The sequence below is a fragment of the Podarcis liolepis genome, assembly GCF_965112155.1.
Source record: "Podarcis liolepis genome assembly, chromosome: 6".
Lineage (NCBI taxonomy): Eukaryota > Metazoa > Chordata > Lepidosauria > Squamata > Lacertidae > Podarcis > Podarcis liolepis.
Window position 1 is genome coordinate 6490759 of NC_139559.1, and position 18106 is coordinate 6508864.

General features: G+C 47.4%; 1 protein-coding gene across 5 annotated transcripts in view; it reads right to left on the bottom strand.

Annotated features, from left to right (window-relative positions):
• The window catches only part of UCKL1 (uridine-cytidine kinase 1 like 1), a 76972-nt gene that overhangs the window by 14537 nt on the left and 44329 nt on the right, over positions 1 to 18106 (bottom strand). For 3 of the 5 annotated variants that reach the window (XM_083507484.1, XM_083507482.1, XM_083507485.1), the window contains exons 5-7: positions 14213 to 14284; positions 10488 to 10677; positions 9127 to 9188 (exon numbers count right to left, since the gene is read on the bottom strand). In XM_083507484.1, coding sequence (XP_083363610.1) covers positions 9127 to 9188; positions 10488 to 10677; positions 14213 to 14284 — 324 coding nt within the window. Of the gene's footprint in view, positions 1 to 4962; positions 4980 to 9126; positions 9189 to 10487; positions 10678 to 14212; positions 14285 to 18106 lie in introns of all 5 variants that reach the window. The other 2 variants (XM_083507483.1, XM_083507486.1) reach the window with 1 other exon arrangement.

Here is an 18106-nt window from a genome sequence, read left to right on the forward strand (position 1 = left end):
GGGTATAAATAATAAATTATTATTATTATTATTATTATTATTATTATTATTATTATTATTATTATTATTATTATTATTTAGTCCAGCATCCTGTTCTCAAAAGCGGCCAACCAGATGCTTGTGGGAAACCAACAAGCAGGTTTCTAGCCCTCTCCCTGTCCTGTGTTCCCCAGTAACTGTTTCTCAGAAGAATTGCTGCCTCTGACAACGGAGACAGAACACAGCCACCATGGCTTGTAGCCACCAACAACCCCCTCCTCCATGAACCTGTCCTTTCTTAAGTTAGTCCAAGTTAGTAGCCATCATTGCAAATACAAGATGGGTGACACCTGGCTTGAGAGCAGTACATGTGAAAGGGATCTAGGAGTCTTGGTTGACCACAAACTTGACATGAGCCAACAGTGTGACGCATCAGCTAAAAAAGCCAATCCAATTCTGGGCTGCATCAATAGGAGTATAGCATCTAGATCAAGGGAAGTAATAGTGCCACTGTATTCTGCTCTGGTCAGACCTCACCTGGAGTACTGTGTCCAGTTCTGGGCACCACAATTCAAGAAGGACACTGACAAACTGGAACGTGTCCAGAGGAGGGCAACCAAAATGGTCAAAGGCCTGGAAACGATGCCTTATGAGGAACGGTTAAGGGAGCTGGGCATGTTTAGCCTGGAGAAGAGGAGGTTAAGGGGTGATATGATAGCCATGTTCAAATATAGAAAAGGATGTCACATAGAGGAGGGAGAAAGGTTGTTTTCTGCTGCTCCAGAGAAGCGGACACGGAGCAATGGATCCAAACTACAAGAAAGAAGATTCCACCTAAACATTAGGAAGAACTTCCTGACAGTAAGAGCTGTTCGACAGTGGAATTTGCTGCCAAGGAGTGTGGTGGAGTCTCCTCCTTTGGAGGTCTTTAAGCAGAGGCTTGACAACCATATGTCAGGAGTGCTCTGATGGTGTTTCCTGCTTGGCAGGGGGTTGGACTCGATGGCCCTTGTGGTCTCTTCCAACTCTATGATTCTATGATTCTATGATTGCCCTCCTGTGGCAGGGAGTCCCACAGTTTAACTGTGTGAAGAAGCGCTTTCTTTTACGATACGATAATCTTTATTGTCACTGTCCCATACAGAACAACGAAATTGAAAAACCTACAAAGGACATTCAAAACCCAACAAGCCTGCTATCCCAGCTATCCCAGCCAGGTTGCCCCCCTAAAAACTCTGACACCCCATTTTAAAATACAATATACTCCCATACAGACTCCTTGCACTGCGTTTAAAACCAAAATCGTGTTTGGGTAGAAGCTGTTTCCCAGGCGGCTAGTCCTAGTCTTTATAACCCTGTACCTTCTTCCAGAAGGCAGAAGCTGAAAGAGATCACTTCTGGGGGTGCGCACTATCCTGCACTATCTCTGCAGCTTTCTTATGGCACCGGGAAGCATAGATTTGATCCAAGGTGGGAAGAGTGCACCCAATTATTCTCTCCGCAGTCTTGACGACCCTGGACAGCATTGTTTTATCTGCCCTGACTCTTCCAACATACAGCTTTATTGGAGGTCGAGGCCTGGCGTTATGAGAGAGAAAGTCTTTCCTCTTTCCCTTTTCCGTGCGTTATTTTAAGAACTTCTATCATGCCTAAAGCGGTCGCCTTCCTTTCGCCCCTGAATTGTACACAGGTACTTGGCGCTTCCTGCCACCTCTTTGCTGTGTCTGACCGGTAGTGGAAAAAACTGATAAGCAGCCTTAAGCGGATGGCGTCTTTCTTTCTTTTTTTGGTCTTTTTCCTTTCCTCGTTCATCTATTTTTTTAAAAAATTAAGTCTCGCATTTGGAAACCAAATCTTCTGCCCCCCTTCTCCTCCTCCTCCTTAGCCTTCTTCCCCGGAGAACAAAAACCCTTCAAAAAGGCCGGGTGACCAGCTCAAAAGACACACACAAATCCCCACAAAAAAAGCAGGCAGGGCGGTAAATGTCACCGGTTCCTTTCATTGCGCTCTCGCAGAATCAAACAGGAAGCAGACAAGAGAAAAAGCGAGAAGACAGAGGAAGGGAGAGGAAGGAGCGCAGCCCAGATGAGGTTTTTCAAACGGGGAGGAGGGCAGCATTGAAGTGGCTTGACATTTCCAAGATGTGGGGGCTATTGTGCCCCCAGGCACCCATAAGGAGGGCGCCTTGAGGGGATCAAGGCTGGGAGCTGAGGTAAGGCATGGCAGATCCACACGGAGGGATCTATTTCTGGAACGCCGTCTCCTAAAAACTTTTTCTTCTTCCAAAAAGCATTTCCAGACATATAGAAAAATGTGTGTGTGTGTGTGTGTGTGTGTGTGTGGAGAAAGCAGAAAGAGAAGTTGTATCTTCTATTCGGCTGGGCTCCAATTATTTAAACACTTTCTAACTGCTCCCTCCCAGCAATTCTATTCTTTGTCGGGAACGGAGATGTTCTGGACCTCCCCAATTAGCTGGTAACTCGAACAGCATAAACAGGGACGCAGGTGGCGCTGTGGGTTAAACCACAGAGCCTAGGGCTTGCTGATCAGAAGGTTGGCAGTTCGAATCCCCTTGACGGGGTGAGCTCCCGTTGCTCGGTCCCTGCTCCTGCCAACCTAGCAGTTCGAAAGCACCTCAAAGTGCAAGTAGATAAATAGGTACCGGCGGGAAGGTAAACGGCGTTTCCGTGCGCTGCTCTGGTTCGCCAGAAGCGGCTTAGTCATGCTGGCCACATGACCTGGAAGCTCCCTCGGCCAATAAAGCAATATGAGCGCCACAACCTCAGAGTCGGCCACGACTGGACCTAATGGTCAGGGGTCCCTTTATCTTTACCAAACAGCATCAAATGGCCCATGGGTGGCTGCAGGCTCAGGTTTGCGGAGAGACTGGGGGATATGAGGGGGGGCCGAAAGAGGGGAGGGTTGTCAGGCAGGGCGCAGGGGGCATGGCTCAAGGGAAGGTCCCAAATACCACCCCAGCCATGTCTCCATGGGGGGCTGAGAAAGACCCCTGACTGAAACCCTCGAGGGTTGTTGCTAGCTGGCATAGGTAAAGGTAAACATTAAACATCAGCAAATAATAATTGAACACTTATCAGCCACAACAATGAATTATCAATCTATAATAAGGTAAAGGTAAAGGGACCCCTGACAGTTAGGTCCAGTCGTGGATGACTCTGGGGTTGCGGTGCTCATCTCGCTTTACTGGCCGAGGGAGCCGGCGTACAGCTTCTGGGTCATGTGGCCAGCATGACTAAGCTGCTTCTGGCGAAGCAGAGCAGCGCATGGAAACGCCGTTTACCTTCCCGCCAGAGCGGTACCTATTTATCTACTTGCACTCTGCCGTGCTTTTGAACTGCTAAGTTGGCAGGAGCAGGGGCCGAGCAATGGGAGCTCACCCTGTTGCAGGGATTCGAACCGCCAACCTTCTGATTGGCAAGTCCTAGGCTCTGTGGTTTAACCCAAAGCGCCACCCACGTCCCTTGCTAGCTGGCATAGGCAGTGCTAAATTAGAAGGACAATTGGTTTGACTCAGTACAGCTTCCCATGTTCATGGTAGCAAGCTGAAGCCCCAAACTTGGACTACTGCAATGCGCTCTCCGTGGGGCTATCTTTGAAGGTGACCCGGAAACTGAACTAATCCAGAATGCAGCAGCTAGACTGGTGACTGGGAGCGGCTGCCAAGACCACATAACATTGGTCCTGGAAGACCTACATTGGCTCCCATTACGTTTCTGGGCACAACTCAAAGTGTTGTGCTGACCTTTAAAGCGCCAAACGGCCTCGGTCCTGTATACCTGAAGGAGCATCTCCAACCTTATTGTTCAGCCCAGACACAGAGGTCCAGCTCCGAAGGCCTTCTCGCGGTTCCCTCCCTGCGAGAAGTAAGGTTTCAGGAAAACAGGCAGAGGGCCTTCTCAGTAGTGGCACCTGCCCTGTGGAACGCCCTCCCGGCAGATGTGAAGGAAATAAGCAGCTATCTTATCTATAAAAGACATCTGAAGGCAGCCCTGTTTAGGGAAGTTTTTAATATTTAATGCTGTATTGTTTTTAACACTCGATTGGGAGCCGCCCAGAGTGGCTGGGAAAACTCAGCCAGATGGGTGGGGTATAAATAATAAATGATTATGATTATGATTATGATTATGATTATGATTATGATTATGATTATGATTATGATTATATAACCAGGCAGAGGGCCTTCTCGGTAGTGGCACCCGCCCTGTGGAATGCCCTCCAATCAGATGTCAAGGCAATAAACAACCACCTGACTTTTAGAAGACATCTGAAGGCAGCCCTGTTCAGGGAAGTTTCTAATGTTTGATCTTTTATCATGTTTATTCTGTTGGGAACCGCTCAGAGTGGCTGGGGAAACCCAGTCAGATGGGCGGGGTATAGATAATAAACCATTATTATTATTATTATTATTATTATTATTATTATTATTACCTGCGCTCCCCGATACTCCCCTGAAAAGGCTCCTTCCTGTTTTGGGAGGTTGGCTGGGTCAAGCCAGGCGGGAACCTTAAAATTCTTATCACAGGACCAACCGTCCTCACCAAATGGACCGCAAGAGCACTTCAACACAGAACCTGAGGGCTTGTCGTGCAGGGACAGGGGGCAGCGATTCCTGTAAGGGATGGCTGCATATCCCTGCACTGCTGGGGGGGAGGCGGGGGGCGGGGTTGGTCTAGATGAGCCTCAGGTTTCCTCCCAACTCTGTGATTCTGTAATAACGCAGATAAGTGATGGCCCTTGCCCCCTGACCATCAGATCTCTGTGCATGTATCCGGTGAGGATTCTGCAGGAATTTGAATGTTTAAGCACACAAATATGCACGCACACACACACACACACACACACAAACACACAGCCTCAGCAAACAGTCGGCTTAGCAGCACCGGTTATTAAGATGCATTTTTGTCCTTGCAGACAGTAAAAGGAGGACACACAGAGAGGGAGACAGTTAGGAGGAGCCCTTACCTGACGCTGAGTTCCCTCTGCCGCGGCAACACAAAGAACAGCGAGCAAACCCCGTATTAAAACAGTGGAAACACCAGCAGGGCATTAAGAGGCAAAAAGGGAAACAAAAACACAGGGAGACACGTTTTCCCGGGATTCACAGCACTTGGAGCAGTTAGCATCTTTATTATTATCATTATTATTTCTAAAAAGCACCCGCTGCGATTTCAGCTTTGCTCAGGGGGCAGCTCTCTTGGGGGGGCAGGGAGGCCGCTTTGCAAAGTGGCCACAACTAACCGTGCGACTATGTTTCCCAAATACCGCCATGTCTGGCAGGTTCACCCCCCCAAAAAAACCCCCTGTAGCGTACATATTTAATTGGATTTAGGATTTCGCTCAAATCTAATTTTTCTTACGGTGTCTCTTCGAGACTGAAAGGGTTAAAAAAGTGTGTGTGGTGGGGAGAAAACAGAAGGGGGGAAATACGCCTGAACCCCAAACTGGTAAGGGCAGCTTCAGAATTGTCTGGTATGATTTAGCCCTAGAATTTAAAATTAGCATTTAAAAATAACTGTGAGGAGGGAGAGATTGGGGTGTGTGTGTGCGCGCGCGCAGTCTGAATGGCGCATGTTACAGGGACCCGTTGAATTCTCGCTCTGAACACCCACATGGTGCGCAAGCCCATGGGCCAATGACCAAATAAAGACATCTTGAGTCAGCTGAAGCCACTGGAAATGTCACCCTGCCGTTCAGCTTCAGAATCCATCAGATCTGCCTAAGTTCTGTGGCAGCCCCCCAGGTTATGGGGTTTCCTCCCTGGGGGTACTGCTCTGGCCCCATCCCTGGTGACTCTCAGGCAGGCAGAACAGAAAGATTTATTTCACTTCAGCTCTTTGAAATTCAGCACTGAAGGTTTTAAGCGTGCTCTTCCTGGTTCTTTCATGCTCTTTGTTCAAATTCCTGCCATTGTTTAAACTGGTTTCCTGGTGTTTTCCTTTAAACTGATCTGTGGTGTTTCCACCAGCCGGCAGCAGGTACGAAATTGCGCTTCACACACAAGACGTTTGCATAAATATTATCTCTGAGGAAGAAAAGCGAGTGGTTTTTGAGCAGCCTTCCTGAAGCTGTTGGCCTCTAGATATTTTGAACTATAACTCCCATCATCCCTGGCTGTTGCGTGCCCTGGGAGTTGTAGTTCAAAAACATCTGGAAGGCCCCATGCTGGGGGGGAGCTATTTTAGGGGGTGCAGTTGAGGGCCACAGGCGTTTTAGTATAGAAGCTATGCCTTCCTGGGCAGGGAGACAAATGGTTTCGTCATATCCCCCCTGCTAGTATGGTTTAGTCCTTGAATTAAAAATTACGATTTTTAAAAAGTGCGGTGCAATCAAATGAGAGCACCTTTCAGAAATTTGACTACAAGATTTTTTGTCCATTGTTTGCTCCATATACTGAGCAGCCCCAAGTTGCAGATTTCTTGCAAACCGCCCCCTTCTCCCCCCCCCCATGAGTTGAAATCTTTTCCCCACCCTGTGAGAGCTGCAAACTGAGCAAAGAAGCTGGGCAAGCAAACAGCTTTTTAAGAAATAACACAGAAAACGGGGACGGGCGGTTGGAATAAAGACATCCAAGTACCCAAACTGACAACCCGGTGGGCAACAGAGGATTTCATGCGGTTAGTTTGCAAGTGAGTTCCGGAGACCTGCCCCCACCTTTGGCGCCTTTCGCCCCCCCCTCCTCCCCCCCCAGTCATTCGGGGGCAGGTCCCAAGAACCTTCTCAGACAGGACAAAAATTAACTTGCTGCCTATATATGCAACTCAAGAGTTGGGCAGAGGCTCTTCGGTTCCTCCTTGGTTGTCTTCTAGATTACTGATCCTTTTTGATGGTCCCTAAATGGAGGGGGTGGGGCAGCTCCCCCCCACTACAAAAAACTCCCCACCCCACTTCTCAGAAGGGTCGGAGTGGAGTGGGAGCAAATTCCCCCTTTCCTGGGATTTCCCAATTAGACCAGTACTTCTCAAATTCAGCTGCAGTGGCTTCCCGTATTATTTATTGCAAGGACAGAGAACTGGTGGCTTTCCAGATTTCCCCCCCCCCCAGGCTACAAATCCCATCAGCGCTGAACACTGGCCAGGTTGACAAGGAATGATGGGAGTTGGAGTCCACTAGTATCTAGAGGGCCGCTCTCTGCAGTTGGGTCTGTTCTACACAGTTAGTTGATGTGGGGCTGATCCTCACCACAGGATCGTAGAATCTGATCCAGTGCCAAGAAGCAGTTTGATGTGAGCTCAGAACTGCTGCCCAATCAAATACTATGCGGTCACACTCTGCCTCAGTTGTGTTGGGCAGTGCCGCATAGTGGTTAGAGTAGTAACAATAATAATGCCACCCTTCTGCTTTGTTCAGGGCCGTCTTAACCATTGGCGGCAGGGGTGTGGGGCACCTGGGTCCCAGGCTCTCAGGGGCGCCAGACTGAGAGTCCGGGCCCTGAGAGTTGGAGTCCGGGGAAGAGCCCGGCCATTGGTTGGAGCGCCGCGGAGGGCTCTTCTACTGCGGACGGCTCTGTGATGTGAGTTTGGGGGTGAGCGAGCTAGCGAGTCGCTGAGGCGGCCGGCCGGCTCCACCCTCCTGCGTACCTGGGATTGGTGCAGTGCATGCTCTAGGTGTCTCTCACTTGGACTACTGCAATGCGCTCTACGTGGGGCTACCTTTGAAGGTGACTCGGAAACTGCAACTAATCCAGAATGCGGCAGCTAGACTGGTGACTGGGAGTGGCCGCCGAGACCATATAACACCAATCTTGAAAGACCTACGCTGGCTCCCAGTACGTTTCCGAGCACAATTCAAAGTGTTGGTGCTGAACTTTAAAGCCCTAAATGGCCTCGGTCCAGTATACTTGAAGGAGCGTCTCCACCACCATCGTTCTGAGGTCCAGTGCCGAGGGCCTTCTGGCGGTTCCCTAGCTGCAAGAAGCCAATTTACAGGGAACCAGGCAGAGGGCCTTCTCGGTAGTGGCACCCGCCCTGTGGAACGCCCTCCCACCAGATGTCAAAGAGAAAAATAACTATCAAACTTTTAGAAGACATCTGAAGGCAGCCCTGTTTAGGGAAGCTTTTAATGTTTAATAGGTTATTGTATTTTAGGGTTTTGTTGGAAGCCGCCCAGAGTGGCTGGGGAAGCCCAGCCAGATGGGTGGGGTATAAATAAATATTATTATTATTAATAATAATAATACGCTGACACCTCGGGTTGGTTTGTTGCACTGGGCTCTTTATGTTCCCTGTTTTCTTTTGATGAGCAGAGATAAGTGTGGTGTCAGCTCTCTAAAAAAAAGTCAACAACTTTGGGGTTCTCCCCCTAAAAAAAGGTCAATAAGTCTGGGCAACCTGGGGGGGGGGGCACACCGGGCAGATTTTTGCACCCTGGCGCCGCATATGCTTAAGACGGCCCTGGCTTTGGTTGCCCCAGCCTTGCCCCAGTCTAACGATGCCGACAGATGTTGTTGGATTCCAACGGCCACCTGCCTCAGCCCGTGTGGCCAATGGCTGGGGGGTTTATGGGTTGTTGTAGCGCATCAACATCTGGAAGGGGCAAGGCTGGAGGAAGCCAGGGAGAGTACACTGGATTAGGACTTGAGCCGGTTAGCATTTGGCTGCCTGCAAAGCCGCAGAGCTCTCTGGGCGATCGGGCGCCCGTGGCCCACCTCACAGGTGGAAAGGATCAAATGCTCAAGTTGTGTAGGAAAATGTGGAAGAGAACCTGATAGGTTGCCTTAGTTTGCCGGAGGAAGGGCGGGATAAAGACATGGAAAATGACATTTGCAGTCCTGCCCGGAGAATTTGCATGAGGGCAGACTTCCCCAAGATGGCCTGAAGATGTCTGGAATTTGACCAGCTGGAGAAGATGGCCTTGAGAGTTCCCTTGTCCTCTTTGCTAGATGACTGGGAAGCCTGGGCCAAGTATGGAGTCTGATCTGGAATCCTTTTCAGCAGAATCTGAGGGTCTTTGGGACACGTTCTGGGAAGGAGCCGGGCCTCCTTGCAGACCCCACCGGAAAACCCACCCTGGCAGCTCTGTTTGCCCGAAGATGTGGAAGCAAAGGAGGGGGTTGCAAGAATCCCCCTACCCAACCAGCACACCCAGAGTTCAGCCCTTCCTCCTGCCCCGTCCCACGGCAGTTCTTACCTCTTCCAGCTGGCTGTGGACATGCTGCACGATCAGATCGATGGCTACGGTGTTCCCACTGCCTGGAGCGGAGCAGAGAGAGAGAGAAAGAGAATTGTGGATACCTGTTTCCTAACAGCTATGATCCGGAAAAGCCACTAGAGGGCAGCAGAACACAGTCAACCGGTATGCAATCGAATTAACATTGCAATGTCCTTTGCTTACAGCACTGTTTGCCAACGTGGGGCCCTCTGGCTGTTTTGGATGACAACTCCCATCAGCTCCAACCAACTGGGATTTATAGAATCACAGAATTGTAGAGTTGAAAGGGACCCTGGGGGTCATCTAGTCCAACCCCCTGACCAATGTGGAACTCGAACCCACAACCCTGAGATTAAGTGTCTCCTGCTCTACCAGCTGAGAAAAAGACGGCAACTATCCAAGGCAGCGTTCCTTCCAGCTGCTTCAGACTACATGTCATGGCAGGGAGAGCCCAGCTGGTAGAGCATCTTAATCTCAGGGTTGTGGGTTTGAGTCCCACATTGGGTGAAATATTCCTGCACTGCAGGGGGTTGGACTAGATGACCCTCAGGGTCCCTTCAAACTCTAGAATTATTATGTCTCTGTATATGCTGGAAGCTACCCAGAGTGACTGGGGCAATCCAGTCAGATGGGCAGAGTACGAATAATAATAAATATTATTATATCTCCCCCTTGTTTCTGATGTAGATCATCACTCACCCCTTCTTCCCTGGTGGGGGGGGGGGAGTCATGCTTCGAGGAATCGGATCCCTCCCCCGGTTGCAGTAAATAAGCAGATCAAACAAAAGGAGCCTTCTTAATATTCAGTTTCCTTAATAATCACAGCAAGAGACAAAGGAATGAATCTCTCTCTAGAAATGGTGTTGCTCCCAGTTAAGGTTCACCCCTCCACCCCCATTAATCTACATCACTCCTACGTTGGGTAATCTGAGTTTGTTGCCGCTGCGCTTTCTGTTCTATCACTTTCCAAGCCCGTCTAGTCTTAGGCGAAGGGGCGTCAGGAATGCTGTCCAAGGACACTGAACCTTCCAGCTGTCTCTCTCCTGGTGTTTCCTCTTCTAGCTATTCCTCACCCAGTACTTCCCAGCTTTCCCCCTCTGGACTATGCCCTTCTGCAAACTGCTGTTCTAAATCAATACTGCCCTCCTGCCCTTGGGAAGGTTCAGAAAAGGGCCATTCCTCCTCAGTCCAGCCCCTGACACTTGTGTGGGCCTCGAGGCTCACTATACCCATCATGTCTCACAACCATGGAGAGCCTTATTCTGCGCAGAAAATATGCAGAATTTAAGCACTGGACAAGCTGTTGTCCCGCCAGGCGAGACCAGAGAAGGGACACCTACCCCGAGGGACGACAATGTCCGCCAGCCGCATGGTAGGCTGGATGTACTGGTCAAAGGCCGGCTTGACAAACTTGTTGTACTGCTTGATGACGCCCTCAATGTCCCTGCCGCGCTCGCCAATGTCCCTGCGGAGGCGCCGGACCAGGCGGATGTCAGAGTCTGTGTCGACGAATATCTTCATGTCTAGAAGCTGGAAGAAGGGAGAGGGGATGATGCACTCGCAGATATTCCACTTACTGAATACAATGTGTTCCCAGGGAATCACTCATTAGGTCCTAAACGGCATACCTGAAGGAGCGTCTCCACCTCCATCGTTCTGCCTGGACACTGAGGTCCACCTCCGAGGGCCTTCTGGCGGTTCCCTCCCTGCGAGAAGCGAGGTTACAGGGAACCAGGCAGAGGGCCTTCTCGGTAGTGGCACCCGCCCTGTGGAACGCCCTCCCACCAGATGTCAAAGAGATAAACAACTACCAGACTTTTAGAAGACATCTGAAGGCAGCCCTGTTTAGGGAAGCTTTTAATGTTTGATGCATTACTGTATCCCTGCTCCTGCCAACCTAGCAGTTCAAAAGCACACAGTGCAAGTAGATAAATAGGTACCACTCCAGCGGGAAGGTAAACGGTGTTTCCGTGCTCTGGTTCGCCAGAAGCGGCTTAGTCATGCTGGCCACACGACCTTGAAAAACTGTCTGCGGAAGCGGACAAACGCCGGCTCCCTTGGCCTGTAAAGCAAGATGAGCACCGCAACCCCAGAGTCATTCGCGACTGGACTTAATTGTCAGGAGTCCCTTTACCTTTACACAAGCGTTACGCAAATTCAACATTAGGTCACTTTATCAGACACCTTTCCCAGCACCTCTTAAGTACTCATCTCTGCTGGCAGAATCCGAGACCAGGGAGAAGAGTCGGTGGAAGAAGATTGGAAGAAATTTAAAGACTATCTACAGAAATACTGTAAAATTAATGAATGTTAGAATGATGTTGGAATGAAGTTAAGGGGTTTTTAGCAGCAATGTTATAAGGAGTATGTAAAAATGGACTGTTAACAGACGAGAATATACAGTTATTACATATTAAGACAAAGGTTTAAGATAAAAACAAAGAGGGAAAGGATTTGCTGAATTAACTTACTGAACTGGAATACAAAAAAGGGGAGGTGTGAGGAGGTCAGGGAAACAAGTGAATGAAAGACAAGATATGGAAAGATTGATTTGTTTTTAATTGTTTTTACTTTTTTCGTATTTTGTACTCTCTTTTTTCTTTTTTTATTCTTTTTTTCTTTTTCTTTTTCTTACCATTACTATTGTAACTTCTTTTTTATTTCTGAAACTTTAATAAATATCTTATAAAAATAATAATTAAGTACTCATCTCTGAAATAACAATAAAACTCTTTACATATCCTTGCCTTCAGGACTTGTCTGGAGATGGGCTTCCAGAACACCTGACTTGCTAAACTGCCTCTGTGGATGTCTCTTGTTGCTTGGGGAATTATGACGGGATGCCCTGATCCTGCTGCCTACAGTGACTTCCTGCTTCTTGGTTCATGGAGGAAGCTGGAGCCCAAATTCACCTTTCTTTAAGGGTTAAAATGGCGTTGGAATGAGGAGAGTCGGTTAAAGTATGGATTTTCTACGAATTTATAAAGCTAGGTATCTTCTCTGAGCTGTCAAGTCGAAAGGATACTTTCAGGCATAATATTTGTATCAATGTAACAACTTTAAAGATGTGCCCCCCCCCCCGTCATTTCCGTAATAGCTGTTAGTGAATAATGCTCAGAATCCATCAAAGCCGGCCTTAACAACATTGCAAACTCCACGTTTTAAAGGAGAGCAGTGTTAGGGGAGCCAACAGTGTGACGCGGCAGCTAAAAAAGCCAATGCAATTCTGGGCTGCATCAATAGGAGTATAGCATCTAGATCAAGGGAAGTAATAGTGCCACTGTATTCTGCTCTGGTCAGACCTCACCTGGAGTACTGTGTCCAGTTCTGGGCACCACAGTTCAAGGACACTGACAAACTGGAACGTGTCCAGAGGAGGGCAACCAAAATGGTCAAAGGCCTGGAAACGATGCCTTATGAGGAACGGCTAAGGGAGCTGGGCATGTTTAGCCTGGAGAAGAGGAGGTTAAGGGGTGATATGATAGCCATGTTCAAATATAGAAAAGGATGTCACATAGAGGAGGGAGAAAGGTTGTTTTCTGCTCCTCCAGAGAAGCGGACACGGAGCAATGGATCCAAACTACAAGAAAGAAGATTCCACCTAAACATTAGGAAGAACTTCCTGACAGTAAGAGCTGTTTGACAGTGGAATTTGCTGCCAAGGAGTGTGGTGGAGTCTCCTACTTTGGAGGTCTTTAAGCAGAGGCTTGACAACCATATGTCAGGAGTGCTCTGATGGTGTTTCCTGCTTGGCAGGGGGTTGGACTCGATGGCCCTTGTGGTCTCTTCCAACTCTATGATTCTATGAGAGTTTCAGGTACTCAACAGCAGGGAACAGCTGCATCCAGAAAGAAGGAAACAGTGGAGCTGAGAAGACTTGCTTGCAAAAGTGGAGCCCACCCTGGAGCGCTTGGGCTGCGGGCAGGAAGTGCCAAGGCTTTCTCCATTCACAGATTTGTCTTTTAAGCAAGAGAAGCAGCCCCAAACCACCCACTCCCCTCTCTCTAGTGCAGATCCTTCTCTGCTGACAATTCCCCAGCTGGCCACTGGAGGTCACTGTTGCCCCAAGATTGCCCGACTGTGAAACAGACCATTAAAGGAACGTCCAGGATACATTATGATTTTTTTTCTGTGATCGGTTTATTGTTTGTTATTATTATTGGTGGTAGTAAATTGTGTTTTTAATGTTGGACACCACCCTGTGATCTTTGAATAAAGAGGCAGTATATAAACTGAAATAATAATAATAGTAATAAGTAATAATAATAATAATAATAATAATAATAATAATAATAACAACAACAATAATAGCAGCAGCAACAACAACAATCCTTAGGGAGCTGTGGTCACTCTTTGTGGGGAGACACACTTTGTGCCCCAGGTCAAACCATTCGTCCACCTAGCCCTACTCTGTCAACTCGGACCGGCAGTAGCAGATTTTCGAGTTCTCGGGCAGAGAGAAATCTTCCCCACCCTCTGATACGTGGGCATTTAAATCTGGAAACGATTGGAATCAGGGACATTCTAAGAAGGGACGCAGGTGGCGCTGTGGGTTAAACCACAGAGCCTAGGACTTGCTGATCAGAAGGTCAGTGGTTCGAATCCCCGCGACGGGGTGAGCTCCCGTTGCTCGGTCCCTGCTCCTGCCAACCTAGAAGTTCGAAAGCACAAAAGTGCAAGTAGATAAATAGGTACCACTCCGGCAGGAAGGTAAATGGCATTTCCGTGTGCTGCTCTGGTTCGCCAGAAGTGGCTTAGTCATGCTGGCCACATGACCCGGAAACTGTACGCTGGCTCCCTTGGCCAGTAAAGCGAGATGAGTGCCACAACCCCAGAGTCATCCGCAACTGGACCTAATGGTCAGGGGTCCCTTTACCTTAAGTAGAAACAGATCCTTCCCTAAAAGGAGTCCTCTGTCTCCTTTTTTACACGACTTATATATATAAATAAAAAAGAGGTGCACCTGAGCAATGGCAAGGGCCTTCACTTTCTTTGCAGATAAAAATATCAATTAAAAAAACAGGGTTAATGGGCCATTTCTGAAACACCAGGGATCTTGCCATACCTTCAGGAGTTCCTTGTCTGCAAACGCCATGATGCCTTCAAATATGATCACATTGGCGCCATAGAGTGTTTTCTGGAAAGAGAAAGGCACGCCATGAAGACTGGATAAACAAGCGAAACGAAACAAAACGTGGCTTTGAAAGGGAGAAAAAAACGTCCTCCTCAGGTGGGTCGCCAGTGCTTGCTGGAAAGGAGAGGAGTAGTGTGACTCAGGCAACACATTGGCGATTAATATACACAGAATAATAAATTATACATTCTTTATCAACCTTCCGAGAAAAATACAAAACATTAAACGAAGCCACAGAGACTTGCGAACTACCCAACCTAAGATGAACTTATAATGTCTGGTTTCAATAGATTTTTCAAATGCTTAACTCAGTCTTTTAGATAAGTTCATGAAGGTACCAGCAAAAGGTAAGTTCGGTGTTGTTCACAATACCGAGAGATGTTAGTGGAGTTGTAGACGACAGGGTGCAGGTGTTTTGCCCTTTCAGTCCAAGTAATCAAGAGGCCCTTTTACTGGGGCTTGCAGGTAGCCCACTCCCAAGATAGTTTTCCGGGCTTCTTCAATGGTCTAATAATAATAATAATAATAATAATAATAATAATAATAATAATAATAATAATTTATTTGTACCCCGCCCATCTGGCTGGGTTTCCCCAGCCACTCTGGGTGGCTTCCATAGAAACCCAAAACCACTAAAATATCATCCATTAAAAACTTCCCTGAACTTAAGATGTCTTCTGAATGTCAAGTAGTTGTTTATCGTTTTGACATCTGAAGGGAGGGCGTTCCACAGGGTGGGCGCCACTACCGAGAAGGCCCTCTGCCTGGTTCCCTGTAGCTTTGCTTCTCGCAATGAGGGAACCACCAGAAGGCCCTCGGCGCTGGACCTCAGTGTCCGGGTAGAACGATGGGGGTGGAGACGCTCCTTCAGGTATACTGGGCCGAGGCCGTTTAGGGCTTTAAAGGTCAACACCAGCACTTTGAATTGTGCTCGGAAACATACTGGGAGCCAATGTAGGTCTTGACATGTATATTGATATTCAGTTTTATAGAGAATTCTCTTTCTTGGCTTAAGTTTAAGAGACTGATTTGCTAAGAGAGGAGGGCAAGCCTGGTTCAAATGCACCAGCTGTGCACATCTGGCACGCTGCCTGTGGTTGCCCAACAGAGGCTTCCCTACCACCTCGGCCCTCTTCTCCCTCGCAAGAAGCAGCCGCCGCCTGGGAGCCACTTCTAATCAGAATACAAAGAGAAGGGGAAAGGGAAGGAGGGGACAAGGAGCTTCCAAGGGGAGAGCAGAGGTTCTCTCGTAAGAAATATGGGATTTGAAACAGGCGTAAAAATGCTTGCAAGCAAGGAGGAGAGAGAAAGGAAGAGGGCGGGAGCATTCCCATCGGATGCCAAACAGATAAACTACCGTATTTTTTGCTCCATAAGATGCACCTGGATTTAAGAAACAAGAAAAAAAAATATTCTGAACGAAACAATGGGTGCGTGATTTTTTTTTGGTGCAGGCTGTAGCCATGGACATGCTATGTGAGCTGAAGGTGAATTTGGGGTGACCCAATGCAAAAATCCTGAGGATCCATGGGCTTTTACCTCCTCCTTCTCAGGCAGCCTCCACTAGCATCCCTTATCTCTCTTCTGATCCCACGGATCAGCTGTTTGCTTTCAACACTCCCTTCCCTCTTCTTTGCCTTAGTGTCTTTTCCTTAGCTAGAGCAGTTTTTTGCTCCTCCTTTTCTTCTAATTTCTCTCCTTACTGCTTTAGTATTCCTGTTTCCCCCCTTTGCAAGTTTGCTGTCTTTACCTCCCCCCTCCCAGGCAGCCTCCTTTATCTCTAGCGTCCCTTATCTCTCTCCCCGATCGGCAAACGATCAGCGGCTTTGTTTCAACACCCACTTCCCTCTTTCAAAAAAAGAGAGCATGATCTGCTTTTTGCCCCTGGGCAATTCGGCTCCAGGGACCACGCATTTGCTCCGTAGGACGCACAGACATTTCCCCTTACTTTTTAGGAAGAAAAAAGTGTGTCTTATGGAGCAAAAAATACGGTATATATGCATTTTAGAAAACCTATGAAGGCAGCCCTGTATAGGGAAGTTTTTAATGATTGATGCTTTGTTATGTTTTTATATTCTGTCGGAAGCCACCCAGTGTGGCCGGGGCAACCCAGTAAATAAATAATGAAATTATCATCACCATCATCATTACAGTGGTGCCTCGCAAGACGAAATTAATTCATTCCGCGAGTTTTTTCGTCTAGCGAATTTTTTGCCTTGCGAAGCACGGTGTCGGAAAAGTTTTGGAAAAGCTTCAAAAATCGCCAAAAACCTCAAAAAAGGCTACCACACCGCGTTCTATGAGTTGCTCCTCGAAGTCAAGTTGCAACTGTATTAAGGGTGTTAAGAAAAAGGAAACAAACTTGCAAAAAACGCAAGACGTTTTTGTCTTGCGAAGCAGCTCAAAAACCGCAAAACCCTTTCGTCTAGCGAGTTTTTCGTCTTGCGAGGCATTCGTCTTGCGGGGCACCACTGTATTAGGAGAGCTGTCAAAGGGAAGTGGCCTTTGGTGAGATCAGGTCTTGGGGGTGAGGCTGTGGCTTCCCTAGATGTTGGTGGGCTCTCAACCTTTGCCAGCCCCAAAACCAAACCTGGAACCTGCGATTCCCCCCAGCCAGACGCTAAGTACAGAGAAAAGTGTGGAGGAGTCAAGGCACATATGAACATAGTAATATATATTTTTGCAGCGGATGTATGCAAGGATGTGAACCTTCATCAGAAATGACTCCAGGCTGACCGCCAAAAGAATATGCAATCAAAACGGAATGACCTTCTGTGGCTTTTACAACTTTTCCTTGCAAAGAGCAGCGTGTTATCTCACACGAACAAAGGTGTTCTTGTCCAAACACGCCGAGATCACAAGTGCTGCGCTCCAAATGTAAAGAACATCTAACTTTACCGTATTGGCCCGAATATAAGCCGCACTTTTCTTTCCAAATTCCGACCATGAAAAGCTAAAAGTGCAGCTTAAATTCGCGACCTTACAAAAATGGGCTTTCTCTTCTTTTTTCAAAATAATTTTTATTGAATTTTACTTTATATTCCACACAATCATCATGACTTCCCTCAACTCCCCCTTCTGGTTCTTTAAATATTTTTTTCTCCTGCCTGTTTTACTCTACTTTAATTTTGCAATCTGTTGTATTTACAGAAATATTGCAAAGAAGTGGACTCACTAGCAGGATTTGAGTAAACACTTACAATTAAAATAAAAAAGTTCCTTCCAGTAGCACCTTAAAGACCAACTAAGTTAGTTAACTTAGTTGGTCTTTAAGGTGCTACTGGAAGGAACTTTTTTATTTTGACTATGGCAGACCAACACGGCTACCTATCTGTAACACTTACAATTAAGAAAACAAAGATAAAAGTTAAGGTGCAACAACTGGGGAAATAATAAAAGGTAAGGTGTGATTTGGGAAGTATGGCACAAAAATGACAAGAATGTAATAATCGTTAGGTAAAAGATTACAAAAATTGGCTTCCTCAATATTGCGGCTGAAACAGACATACAGTAAAATGGAACAGGTGTGAGTGCCTGAAGAATTTTAAGGGCTTATATTCGGACATTGTCTTTTTCTCTTCCCACCCCCCTTGAATTTTAAAGGTGCAGCTTATTTGTGGGCGCGGCTTATATTCGGGCCGTACGGTATGCGTCAAACCATAAAAGATTATACAGCTATGATTGCATGCTCAGTTGGCTATCAGTCATAGATTGCACCTGGATATCGACCGGTTTAAGTTCTTGCATGCCAGTGCTGAGGAAATATATTATGTTCATCTCTAGACTTTGATTTCATTTGTTTATTGGGAGTCCAAAAGCACCAGG